The sequence below is a fragment of the Protopterus annectens genome, chromosome 7.part0, assembly GCF_019279795.1.
Source record: "Protopterus annectens isolate FY-2018-M chromosome 7.part0, PAN1.0, whole genome shotgun sequence".
Classification (NCBI taxonomy): Eukaryota; Metazoa; Chordata; order Ceratodontiformes; family Protopteridae; genus Protopterus; species Protopterus annectens.
The window spans coordinates 89,815,102-89,829,789 of record NC_056739.1 but is presented as its reverse complement, the minus strand read 5'-3'; the positions used below and the strand labels follow the sequence as shown (position 1 = coordinate 89,829,789).

The 14,688-nt window shown below is 38.9% G+C and overlaps 1 protein-coding gene across 3 annotated transcripts in view; it reads left to right on the top strand.

The window, feature by feature from the left end:
* The window catches only part of NAV1 (neuron navigator 1), a 2,383,470-nt gene that overhangs the window by 1,958,641 nt on the left and 410,141 nt on the right, over positions 1–14,688 (top strand). For all 3 annotated transcript variants that reach the window (XM_044076515.1, XM_044076516.1, XM_044076517.1), the window contains one exon: positions 8,748–8,926. In XM_044076515.1, coding sequence (XP_043932450.1) covers positions 8,748–8,926 — 179 coding nt within the window. The remainder of the gene's footprint in view (positions 1–8,747; positions 8,927–14,688) is intronic.

Below are 14,688 nucleotides of genomic sequence, written 5' to 3'. Positions count from 1 at the left end.
TTTCTCTTTTCTGCAACAGTCCTTCTGTTGTATAGTTTGTGTATAGCAGGGGACCACCAGATTGGCTTCCTTTTTTTTGGAGAAGAGCATCTTGGTTCTATTAGGGATGGCACGATTCATGCACGAGAGGATGTGCTCGTACAGTGCCTTAGTGTAGGATTCTGCAGTCGAACTTTCAGATCCCGTCTGCATGGGTGTCGTGAAGTTTGTCACTTCTGACTTCAGTAGCATGAAGTTGGCTTTGGAGAAGTTTTTTAAGGAGGTTTCCTTACTGGGTGGTGGGGGTGGGATGTGGATTTCAAGGGTGATTTGCTTATAGTCAGACCTAACCAATGAGGTGGTGACCACTGGTGTGGAGCATCTATCTCCCATGTTGGTAATGACCAGGTCTAGGATATTGGAGCCCCTGGTGGGACAATCCAGGGCGTTGGAATTTATGAATTCCAAGAACCGTTGGGAAAAGGAGGTGGTACCCAAGTAGTTTTCCCAGTTAATGGCAGGGTAGTCGAAATCACCCAGTATTAGGGTGTTTGGTTGTATCTTAATATTTTCCAGTATGTTTAGAAAGGTGTAGTGAGAACCTTTGGGCATGGTGGGGGATCTGTAGCAAGCTACAATTTGGATTGCAGTCTTACCTAGTGTTAGTTGCACCTGGAGAATTTCAGATGCATTGTATTGGGCAACTAGCCTGGAGGTGTGAATATCCTTGGTGAATATGGACACTCCTCCACCTTTAGTGTTTCGGTCATGGTTTTGTGGCCGAAAAGTGTGTTAAGAGTTATAGCCTGGTATTGCAGGGGTGCTCATTGGAGCCTTGAACCAGGTCTCAATTACTGCACAGATATCGATGTTCTCTATTTTTAAGAGTGCCTCGAGAGAGCGCATTTTGAGGTTTAGACTTGTAGCACTGAGTGGCATTACCTTCAGATTTTGCATGCTTGTATCTGTTACGGTGGTGGTTTTATCCTTTGAACCTTGCCTAAAAAAGGCACTATAGGGGTGGCAAGAGCTTTAGCCGGTAACCTGAATCCCAGGGGTGACAGGTGCAGACCATCTCTGGCAAAGCATCATGGTTTGTTGATCATGTCTTCCCAGGCAGACAGGTACTGGATCCCCTTTGAATGACACCAGAAGCTTAGCCAATTGTTGAAGTCAATCATTTTGTCCTTATATCATTCTGGGCAAAGGCAGGATGCTACTCAGGGCTAGGGTCATACCTGCCTGGGCCACATGATCCAAGAGCTCTTCCATGTCTCTTTTCATGTAGTCCAGGGAGGTACGTCTCAAGTCATTCACTCCAGCATGGGCAATGACAGAGTCGTATTTGTACTTGTTGTGGTGTGACTTGAGTGCATGCATTATGTGGCGGATCCTGGCACCCGACAGGCAGCTGACTGTAATTTTCTCCTTGTTCAGCCTGGTGAGTGGGACATCAATGGGCCTGACTATAGAGTCACCAATGACTAAAGTGTTGGGTACATTGTCTTGCCTTAGGGGCTGTTGTTGGGTGGCACATTGGTGTTTTGAGCTATGTGTCACTTTGGTTGTGACTGGTGTTTGCGTTTCAGCTTCGGAGGTCCTTGTTGCTTGGGCAGGTTAATGTTAAGGGACTCCGCATATGTGGGTTTAGTGTTGCTATGTGTGGGTGTTGATGATGTGGGTTTTGAAGGGCTATGAGTTGCTTGAGGTGTAGTGCAGGTGTTAACCTTCTCCTCTTGACTGTCTAGCACAATCTTGGCCAGAGAGAGCTTTACTTCCAGTTTGGCTATGTAAGTGCATCTCTCGCAGGTTGTAGTGTTGGGTGGTAGGAGGAGGGTATTGTCTGTGTACATGAGGCAGTTGCCGCAGTGCCCCAGTATGCCGAGATTCACCAGGTGGACAGGAGAAATCACTGGAAGCTGACCCTTGGACATGCCTGTTTAGGTGCTTTTTTGTAAAATTTAAGAGCTGTTTTCCCTTACCTTTGCAAGGTACTTTGCAATTATAGGCTGTTTAGTGCCTACGATTAATTTCTCCTTATTGACAAGGAGGGTTGAGTGCTTGTACCAGTTTCAGGCTTCATAGTGCTTTCCAGCAGGTTCTAGAGCAAGTGCTAGTCACAAGGGTTCAGATTTTAGTGCTACTACTGAGAAACCAGCTAGTTTTAAGGGATAATTTGAAGAGCAGACTTTCTGGCACCTGGAATAGTTTAACTGTAGCCTCGCAGTGCTGCACGATGTGAAAAATGTGCAAACACACGCGCTTTTAAGCCAGAAAATTGAAAGGGATAGAAATCAGCCTGAAAAGGCTAATAAAATTACAATTTCAGAGCTGGAAACCACTCGTCTAGTGTTAGATAGGCAGTACAATGCTCACCACTCCCACTGGTAAGTAGTAGGACTTCCCTCTACCACAGGAAGGTCTGGATAGCTCTGAACACAGAAAATAAAGTCCTGAGACCAGCAAATCCTAGGATATGGACTGGCTAGGAAAGGTGGGAAACAAGCAAACAAGATAGTATTTTTTTTGTTGAAACAGGCTAAACAATGCAATAATACAGTAAATAAACACAGAAAAGGCTAACGCACTTGAGTGTGTAATCCTAAACAGTAAATGCAATTAAAACTCTACAAAATTAACAATTTAAAACTTTTTAAATGAAGCAAGGCAAGTGCACAACTGAAAAATGATTTAAGAGGCAGTAATACAGCAGAATAAGTAGCTAGTCTACATATACAGAGAAGTCTATATATACATAAAAGCAGCTAAAACACACAAACAATTCAGATGCAGTGCAACCTACAGCACTTGAGCTGTAGCAATATTAAGGCAATTACAGTTATAATAAATGCTATAAAATATACTCTATATTTCCAAAATGTTTGAGAAGCACAGTCAGAACACAAGGAGATTCAGGCAAATATTTTTTGAAAGGGAAAAAGGAGAAACAGGAGGCCTTCTCAGATGTTCTCTCTGTATTAGGTAGAATGAGCTAATGACAGTAGACTGGGACGATTGTCCCAGATCAGATTTACAGTAGGGGCGGGCAACTGCAAAGCCACCAGTACTAAAGCTATTAGCCTAAAAACAGTAAACACTACAGAAAGCCACAAAATGAAAGTTTTTAAACAGATAAAGGAGCAAAGAGACTCTGCAGAATGCTTTTAACTGCAAACATATCAGTTACCTGTGCAGATTAGTTAATATCAATAAAATACACTAAAAACTATGCAGCATGCAATAAAAAGTGCTATATATAAATTGCTAGAAACAATAATCAGTATAAATAATCCAAAAAAAAACAGGATACTTATATATCTCAAATCAGAGCTGTAGTCAACGCCCCTCCTCCACTCTGCTCAGTGTGTATAGACAGAAATCCTCTCAAAGTTAGGGCTTAAATACCAGAAGATACAACCTTAGACAACTTTTTTTTAAAAAAAGCACAAAAGAGCCAGGCCCCACTAGCCAGCAGCCAATTAACGCAATCTAACCAAGGTAAAGAAATGCTTCTGCTAATTCAAGATGGCCTGTTCATTTGCTTGGAACAATCACTGTAGAAACAAACAGGCCCAGAGCCAGCAAATCTGAACTAGGACAATACTAAAGCTGTTAGCCTACAGACAGTAAACACTACAGAAAGCCACAAAATGAAAGTTTTTAAACAGATAAAGGAGCAAAGAGACTCTACAGACTGCTTTTAACTGCAAACAAATCAGTTAGCCATGCAGACTAGTTAATAGCAATAAAATACACTAAAAACTATGCAGCAGGCAATAAAAAGTGCTATATATAAATTGCTAGAAACAATAATCAGTATAAATAATCCAAAAAAACAGGATACTTGTATATCTCAGATCAGAGTTGTAGTCAATGCCCCTCCTCCACTGTGCTCAGTGTGTATAGACAGAAATCCTGTCAAAGTTAGGGCTTAAATACTGTGCATTTGCTTTTTGCTGGGGGATGTTCCATCCCATATAATTGCTTCCTATTGTGGGGGCACTTGACATCTGGGGCAAGAAAAACTGATGTAACAGCGTCGGCTGCATATTTTATACCACTGACGACCTGACGTCATGGAAGAAGCGACCGCATCCAATGCAGAAATCAGAAGACTCTGGTATTCAAGCCGGCTGAGGGCTACCTGCAGGCAGATAACCCAAATGTGATGACTGCAACAGTGAATACACTTGAACATCTACATTTATGGTAAGTGTACACAACTGTACTTTCTGAGGTAGGTGCATGCTGATGTCCATTGTGTAACCAACGTCTGTTTATGACCAACGTTCGCATAGAGACGCAGGACTTCGCACGTACCTCCGCAGTAGCATCTGTCTTATGTAAAATGGCCGTTCGAGTCAACCAGAAGCAAACTCCCTTATGTTATTGATACAGCAGCACGTAGAAGAGAAGGACATGTAAAGTTATGGTAAGATTTTACACAACAATAACTTTTGGAGTGGTTATGTAAAGAGCCACAGTACAGATGTCCACCATGGATGTTTTCCTGAAGCAAACAGTAGAAACAGCTGTCCTTTGACCCCTGAAAGCACTCTAACTAGCTGATGACAAAAGATAGCGCACTTTCTGTTCCTTTTGAACAGAGTCTGCTTGGTAACTGCATTACTCTTTTTAAATGAGAAAATTAAAATCCCATGAGGGGAGATTATCCCTTTGTAGAAGAATGGAAATGGAGCTTACACCACCTCCTAGTTTAGAAATTGGTTAACAAGTCTGTGTTGAATTGTCAGATGTTGAATCATGCAGTCTGAGTGTGGAGTAATTGAGAGCCATACTGAAAATTTGTTTGAGGTAAGTTGTGCACATCTACAGGTTCCACAGCTGAAGAAGAAGGGAATATTATATTTCTGTATCCAAATGAAGTCTTTCCACTTGACCTCATGTGCACAATAAGGAAGGAAGGTTTTCTAGCTGTCTGTATGATCTCTGAAATCTCCACTGGATGGCTTACTAGGACACTGTTCTACTGATCATTTCACTCTGTGACAGAAATTCTCACCACCTGGGCTGGAGTAGTCCCAGAGTAGCCAAAGGGCTACTAAGATGTGACCAGGATCAGCTTTGGCCTTCCTGATGTAAACTTGTTGAGTAGTTGATGAATAGGAGAGAAAACATTCTGGAGTATTCATTTACAGTCCAGAAAACAGAGTCCATTGCCTAATCCCACCCCCTTTTTTGAACAAAGAAGAATCCTAGTAAAGACTGCACACTTTTGGGTTATGAACAATCACTTTCCTGGCTTTGCCCATTCTGCACCACTGTGTTATCCCTAACACTAAGTCTGCCTATATTCCTAGCCCTAACCCTACACCTTATTAAGAAGCATTCTGTAACGCTACTACTAGACAAGACAGACCCCCCACACACACACACATGCATATCTGTGCATATATTGTATTCTTTTGTTTTGCTTTTGGACCATCAGTCCTCCCTTTGACTGCTGCATTAACTCATTCGTTCCTCCCGGTCTAAGAGTGACATTCAGTCTGCTGTAAAGAGCCAAGCATCTGGGAGTGATACTGTCATCCTCCGGGGTCCCCACGATCAAACACCAGGCAACCAAATATCCACTCGATAGTACATGCACACACTCTACTCTCTCGACAGAAGTGCAAGCTGACAGAGCATCATGGATCCATTAGTTTGCCATACAGTCCCTAAGATGAAGAAACGTTTCAGTTGTTTACAACAATCAATATGAGTTGTAAATCTAAAAAGAAATATTGCAAACCTTGCAAAATTATAAATGATGAAAATAGTTTTGAGATGTTCCGGCATGACTCTTGTTTGCATCCGATGCATTGTATTAAATCTGTTTAATATGTTGTTTAGTATGGGAAGTTAATGAAGGTTACGGTATTATTTTTATGATTGCAATGTAAGATTACCATGGAGGTTATTAATAAGGGCATTCAGCATGCAAGTACTTCCCAAAATGGTTTCATTATGACTGTTGGGCTTAGCAGTGCATTGTTATAACTTATAAAGTTATTTCCATATTAATTATATATGCACTGCATGCAATTTGTTTTGTATTTCCATTTAACAAATGTTTAAATTGTTTCATTATGAGTGTTACAGTCATGTTTTAACAGTGCACCATACCTTTTGGGAATTCCTTTTAAACGGATTGCATATAATGTGCATATTAATGTGATGTTTAATAAGAGTGTCTTTAACAGCAAAATACTATCAAATAATTATTCAACTATAATACAAGCTTATTATGGAAGTTTAGCTTAAAGTATTCATTACGAAAGTACCTGCCAAAGGTGTTTTATTATTTCAGTATTAGTTACGTGTCAACTGAATAAAGTTAATAAGCCGTTTAACAAGGATGCCTTTAATAATGGCATATCAACTAAAGTGAATATATTATTTCAAAAAATCTTATTAGAGCCGTAAATAAGGTTATTATGGCCATTATAGAAAAGGATATTCAGTATGTAAAAATCTCCCAAAAATATTTCAATGTGAAGGATACCGTGGAGTGACTGGCTTTGTACTTTGATGTTATTTAAGTGCTTATTACGCACATTGTATATTGTTCATTCATTATGTTAATGGGAATTATTTATGGAATCACTCTGTCATTGTAATAAAGAAAACAGCTTCTGTATACACTTATTGGTAATTAATATGCATGCTGTTGAGGTGAATGGAAAGTTTTTATGGTGCTCCCATGGTTAGGTAAAATGTGGAAATTATTAGGATTTAGTGCATTTTTTATTACAAAGGAAAATTTAACAAGAATGTACATAGTTAGGAATCTGTGTATTTGAAACAAGAAAATTGTTTGAGTGTAGATGCCAGAAGAAAGACTAAGGGTAAATTAGTGGAAGAAGATGTATGGAAACAAGTTGTTGTGCCAATTTTCTGAATTGGTCAAAAGTAGGATGGGAAGACCATAGACTGGAATGGTAAGAGGATATTTTAAATTGTTCTAGTAAAAGTAACAATCGCACCTGGTCGGTCTGTTAGGTTTCTGACGGCAGGCTAAGTAGAATTGTTAACGAAGGCAGGGGTGTTGTATGCTGGTATAGGAAGTCTGATGAGATGTTATGAGAATAAAAGGTGGGTGGTTTCTGACTGGCCTGATTAATGGTATAGGCAGACACTTATTCCATTGGTGTCTCTGGGTGGCCAGACTGGAATGCTGGTATTTAAAGCAGCAGCAGCTCTTCATGTTGTGTTTCTCTCCCAAGCGGTAACATGCTGGTGTGGGTGTGGCTTATAAAATGACAGGCACACATGTACTTCAGGTGGCACGTTGAAGCTCTACACAAGAAACATGGGTGCATTCCACAGCAAAAGTCAGTAATGGGATCCAAACTGAATGAATGCTAGAAAAGAACTGGTTGTATGGGCATTGATGCCTGATGTTTTACTGCAGTATGTGTCACAGTATGCTGATGGCGAATGCATGGTCCCAAATCATTAACTTCTGATAAACATAGCTAAGTTATACATAAGCCACCTGTGAGGGTCATGATGTTGGATCACTTGATTTAATTAATCTGAAGTGTACAGCACATCAACAAAACATCCTTTTAGTTCAGGCTTGGTAACCATCAGTACGCCTCACCCCATAAGCTTATTTGTTACTCATTCATACTGTTCACACATATGTCTGCTCAGGTGAGTTTGCAGGACACCTGTGACGAATAATGAAATCTTTTGTTAAGCTAGATTTACTATCTTTCTGTAGTTCCACCATTACAGTGCCAACCTTATTTGCTATGAATGTCTGCTGCTTCAGACACTTCTACTGCATAACTTCCACAGTATTTAATTTTAACAGATATTCTGTTTATTTCCTTGAATTGACATCTGTGGCATCTGTATACCGGTCATACTCCATGAACATGTGACATAAAATGTGCTCAGTTTTGCCCTCCTATGCTTACCTGGCTCTAAGCTTTTGGTATTGGTAAAAGAAGATTAACAGTAGTGCAGTGAGTTTAATTCTGAGATCCTTCATTATTTGTTGTCCTTAAATCTACAGGTTTACCAGATGGTGCTAGCCACTGAGGTGATTAGGACTCCTTGCTTTAGTTTGTCACGATCTCCTTTTGTAAGTACTTGTCAGTGTAGCTGTTCACAAAGACATTTAATTCCTTTGTTGAAGGATGCAAGGTATTAAACTGCTAATCATCCTACATATGTAAACTATAAGGCAAAACAATCCAGCATGTGTAGTGTCTGTGTCATTTTAGTAGTACCAAGATCTGTGCAGTTGTCAGTCACTGAATGTGCTGCTTTACTGTTGTAATTGTTGGAAGACGTGGGTATCACTTCTCTGCTGTCTTTCATTTTAGTTTGAATGCAGATGTTTTTCTTTAATAAAATTCCTGTTTTGGTGGCTGTGTAAGTAAGCTGACGGGGATGGCAGCTGATAGCAACGATGCCTGTGAGACTGCTCGTGCTGCATGTTCCCACATATCTGGAATACAGACTGCAGTAGGTTTATGGTAGGGTAGTGCCCCATTGGTTGTATCCTTTGTGTTGCTGTTATCCCTCTGTCCTGCTACTTTGTCCAGAGGTATTAGAGACAAAGCACAGTACCTTTCTGAAATGCTGGAACAGAAAACTGGAATAATGACTGACAGGCCCGCAAAAAGTTGCATATTGCAGGCTCACTTCTGTCTGACAGCTGGAGTACTGACAATGACCTAGTGGTAGAGATGGCAGTGTTGTCTTAGCCTATATCACCTAACTCTCACTGTGTTTTTCTTGTCTTGCAGTTGCGAAGCTCTTTTAATAAGGCATTCAGCATAAAAAAAGGACCTAAATCAGCCACCTCGTACTCCGACATCGAGGAGATTGCCACGCCAGACTCCTCAGCACCATCCTCTCCTAAAATGCAACATGATGCCTCTGACAGTACGTCTCCTTCAATCAAGTCCTCAAATTCTTCATCTGTGTAAGTATACATAACAGCTGTACTTCGGTTTACAGCAGCTTGCAAACACCAGGCTAATTTATTTGTAGAAAGAACAGCACATAAAGGCTTTAGCTAAGGAAAATTTCAACAATGGCAAAACCTTTTTTGAGAATCCCTTAAGAGCCATCATTTTAAAAGTGTATGATTTAATTCCTGAAATTGTATCCTTTTTGTTCTTCACTTCAGTGCTTGTTTTGTATTTATTTACATTGTACCGTGTTTAGTTTTAAGTAGTCTAAATAAACATATTGAGAGTTAGAATCGTCATTGTGTTAATCGGTACCTCTACCAGTGCCAATTCCAGAAGGAAGACACATGCCAAGTCATTTTGTGTGACTTCATTTGGATACAGAAGTATTCCCTTCCTCTTCAGCCGTTATTATGATTTGCTTGCATCTGTTGATGTCTTGTCGCAGATTGAAAGCATTTGATAATAGGAGAAAAAAGTAGCTAATGCCTTTGCAAATGCAAGAAATAATGATCATTCTCTGTGCTTTTTTAATCATTTTATCTTATTTTTCAAGCCCATTTGCTTAAAATAATTTATATATAACCTAAACCAAGGACATTAATATGGATATACACCTCTTTAAAAATAAGATAGTGGGTTACATACCTGTTGGTTTACAAAGTCCATTGAACATGTGGGAGAAACGGACAAATGTAGGTTTTGTAAAACAATATTGGAAACAGTTGCACACTTCGTTGCTGGTTGTGAAATAATAGTGGCAGAAGGACTGTATACTGAAAGGCATAATTGGCAAGACTGTTGCTCTGGGGATTGTGTGAACATTATAGTACTGAAGTGGCTGAAAAACACTGAAAACATGAGCCAGAAAGCATGATATAAAATGATGAAGTCCACATCACATAGGATCACCTATTACCAACAGTTCAAAAGACCGATGCTAGAAAACTGGATATAGTGGTTCATGAAAAGAAGACAAGAGTAGCATTGATCATTGAAATCGCCACACCCAGTGACTACAGTATCTTGCATACAGAGAGACACAAAGTCATAAAATATCAGGATTTGCAGGCAGAAGCAAGAGCCATGTGGAAGAAAGATACCCAGACAGTTCCAATAGTAGGAGGAGCAACGGGGTCGTATATAAAAAAAAGAGTCTACAATCGAATTTAGATATGTTGCCAGTACATGTAACCCCATATGAATTGCAGAAGGAGCCATTATTGGGCACATTGTGGGTGCTGCAAAAAGCACTTCTGGCTGACATCAAAGATTGAGATAATATTAATTTCATGAGCTTTAACCTTACTTTGACTTGGGAATGGGGTCCATTCCAGTCATATTAGAAAGCCAGAAGACTTGGAGAAATTAAAAAAGAGAGGAGTGTCTTCGATTTGGCTGAGTACAAGGAGCATATTCTCTTTTACGGACAGTTGTTGATGACCTCTTTATTTTATGCTCTGGGACACCTGCTGAATTGAATGAGTTTGTAGATTTCTTACATACTATAACACATTTCTTGAGGTTTACCATAAAATATTTATCAGATGCAATGGATTTTTTGGATGTAAGGCTTACCAGAAATGGTACTGATAGCTTTTATACCAGACTTCATAGAAAAGTGTGTTCTAAACCACATTTTGCCCATCGATCTACCGTGCATCCTCACCATGTTTTTAAGAGTATCGTTAAAGGACAGACAATGAGAATTTCATGTATGAATAATGTAGAGAAATAGTTTATTGAGGATGTTGTGGGGTTTAAATGAGACCTTGGAAGAAGAGTGTTACCTAAGAAAGAGATATGAAAGGGCTGTATGGAAAGAATGATGCTTACATCTACACATGGGAAACCTTTGAGTCACCCTTGGAAAAAAAAGGAGAGGGTTATGTGCACTGACTCCGACCCTGATCAAATGGGTTTGACATTCACCTATGATAACAAAGACATTGTGAACATTTTTCATAGGAACTGGAATATTCTTATGACTGACCCTGATGTGGCACAGCTGGTGCATGAGAGGCCTCATTTGTATTATAAAAATTCCTTAACTCTCTCAAACAGATGTTGTGTTACCCTAGGAGTTCCTGTAGCTTTAATAAGGAACATTCATCCTTTGGTACATATCCCTGTGGGAGGTGTAATTTTTGCCCTTTTATTGATGGTTCTAATAGCTTTTTATAGGTTCATAGGTGTTTACTAGGCTAACGACCACAAGGGCCTTTTTAAGCCTAGCCATGCATCCCAAATCTCTGACAAGTCTTGATACCCTTGATAAGTGTAAGCATGGGCCTGGGAGATTAACCATTTACAGGTTACCTGTGTCCATTAGAGACATAGGTGCCAAACTAGGGGTGAATTTCTGGTTTCCCATCCAACTTGCACTTGAACTGGGTTAAGGAGGAACTCTGCTTCACATGGATGGGGGAGCCTGTTCCATAGACGTGGTAGTCTCTGGAATACATACCCATCTCTCCAGCAGGTCCTATTTATATCACAGACAAGGTTTAAATGTTTAGAACAGGTAATTCTGGTGCTGTTTGTTTTGTGGATATGCAGGTGGTCCATCAGAGTGGGGTCTGACAATGCCCTGTATGCCAGGCATAGATCTCCCCTCAAAAGCCTGTAGAAGACAGAATATAGGAAGAGGGTCTTGAGGTGAGGTGCATAGGACATTTTACTTATGCCGTGTATTCTTTTAGTGAGGAACCTCTGTGGACATTCCAGTTGTTGGATATGCCTGGTTAGGTACATACCAAAGGGGACATTGTACTCTATGATAGGTCTGATGAATGCCGAATACAGTGGAACAATGACTTCCTTGGAATTAGATGCCATACCTTTGTTTATAAGTTGTGCAATATAGAATGATTTCCTCACCACTGTAAACACATGATGGTCAAAGGCTAGATTACTATCTATGTGTGTCCCTAAGTTCCTGACTACTGGGTCAGCTCTAAGGGGTCTGTTTTCAATATAATAGTTCACAGCACACGATAGTCACAAACAAGAAACTTTTAATGAAGCTTTCAGGTTTACACCCTTCATCAGCATACAAAATCACAACACATTAACACATTTAAATAGAGGACCATTATAATCACATGATCAAGCCAGCCATTCAAAGGACCACTATAATTAAATATGCAAATTCAATTTAAAAACATCTAATAAAATTAATTTTCATGCAGTTACTTGTTAAAAGCATAATACATAAGTATAAAAAAGTACAAAAAACTGTTACATATATATATATATATATAGACAAATAATTACATCTACACATTTAGAAATACTATACACTTAATACTATAAATTTTCTCTCTGCCTCTTGGTCAAAACTGGTTTTAAACTGACTGTCCCATTAAGGCCTGGATACTTATCAGCCTGTAGTCGCACTATCCACTCATACTCTTTTAGCAACAAAAGATTATCAATATCACCCCCTCTAATGCCCAACTGCAGAATAGATATACACCTAAACTTAAATGCATGTGTCTGAAAATCATGCAGATGCCTGTATAGCCCATTTGTCTCAAGCTTTCTTTTTATTTCAGATCTATGTTCTATTATCCTATCCTTCAGCTTCCTAGCTGTTTTCCCTACGTAAAATGCACTACATAGGGTGCAGGTAGCAAGGTAAACTAATCTGGTAGAATTACAGTCTGCTCCACAAAAAAAGTCAAACCATTCACCTGTTGTAGGATGCTGAAAGCTACTATTAGTGTCGTATATGTCAGGGCAACAGACACAATTATAACATTTAGATGTATTCATCTTTGTTCGTACAGGTGATATTTCACTTTGAAAGTCTTTGTAACATAGCATCTGTTTAAGTGTCCGACCATTTCTGAACGCATACTTTGGTGTCGGACCTAACAGATCTTTCACATCTGGTTGGGCCATTAATATAATCCAGTTTTTTTCAATAATCTTACAGACATCATATGTATTGGCATTATAGGTAGTAATGAATCTTAAGACACAACTATCTTTTGTCCTATTCATTTCAACATGCACTGTCTGCTCTCCTTGCTGGTATGTCTGCTCTGTTTGTAATGTGGTTAAAAAGCCAAAAACTGGTTTGTATAAACTACTTCTACCTTGTACAACCTGTTTATAGGTCATATTAACATCCCTTAATAGATATCCATTATTAATAAATTCTTCCATCATTTTCTTAACCTCATACTCAGACATCATTCTCACTAGTTAACCTGCTTACCCTTACTAACTGTGACTTTAGTATACTTTTATAGACATGTCCCGGATGCATACTAGCTGTATTCAAATATCTAGCTGCATGCACATCTTTTCTATGTATCATCGTCTGTAACTCATCACATTTCCTATACAACTTAACATCTAAGAATACAACATTATCCTTAGAAAAATTCAATTTAAACTTGAGAAAATTCGTCGTAGAATTCAAATACAGCAAAAAACTTTCCAATTCACTTATTGTACCTGTCCATACAAAAAAGCAATCATCAACAAATCTACAATAACAGTCCAGTAGATGTTTAAATTGATTCCTTTCATTCAATATGTACTGCTTTTCCCACATATATAGGACCAAGTTCGCAAACGTGTTTGCTACTGATGTACCCATAGCTACTCTACGACGAATTTTCTCAAGTTTAAAATGAATTTTTCTAAGGATAATGTTGTATTCTTAGATGTTAAGTTGTATAGGAAATGTGATGAGTTACAGACGATGATACATAGAAAAGATGTGCATGCAGCTAGATATTTGAATACAGCTAGTATGCATCCGGGACATGTCTATAAAAGTATACTAAAGTTACAGCTAGTAAGGGTAAGCAGGTTAACTAGTGAGAATGATGTCTGAGTATGAGGTTAAGAAAATGATGGAAGAATTTATTAATAATGGATATCTATTAAGGGATGTTAATATGACCTATAAACAGGTTGTACAAGGTAGAAGTAGTTTATACAAACCAGTTTTTGGCTTTTTAACCACATTACAAACAGAGCAGACATACCAGCAAGGAGAGCAGACAGTGCATGTTGAAATGAATAGGACAAAAGATAGTTGTGTCTTAAGATTCATTACTACCTATAATGCCAATACATATGATGTCTGTAAGATTATTGAAAAAAACTGGATTATATTAATGGCCCAACCAGATTTGAAAGATCTGTTAGGTCCGACACCAAAGTATGCGTTCAGAAATGGTCGGACACTTAAACAGATGCTATGTTACAAAGACTTTCAAAGTGAAATATCACCTGTACGAACGAAGATGAATACATCTAAATGTTATAAATGTGTCTGTTGCCCTGACATATACGACACTAATAGTAGCTTTCAGCATCCTACAACAGGTGAATGGTTTGACTTTTTTTGTGGAGCAGACTGTAATTCTACCAGATTAGTTTACCTTGCTACCTGCACCCTATGTAGTGCATTTTACGTAGGGAAAACAGCTAGGAAGCTGAAGGATAGGATAATAAAACATAGATCTGAAATAAAAAGAAAGCTTGAGACAAATGGGCTATACAGGCATCTGCATGATTTTCAGACACATGCATTTAAGTTTAGGTGTATATCTATTCTGCAGTTGGGCATTAGAGGGGGTGATATTGATAATCTTTTGTTGCTAAAAGAGTATGAGTGGATAGTGCGACTACAGGCTGATAAGTATCCAGGCCTTAATGGGACAGTCAGTTTAAAACCAGTTTTGACCAAGAGGCAGAGAGAAAATTTATAGTATTAAGTGTATAGTATTTCTAAATGTGTAGATGTAAT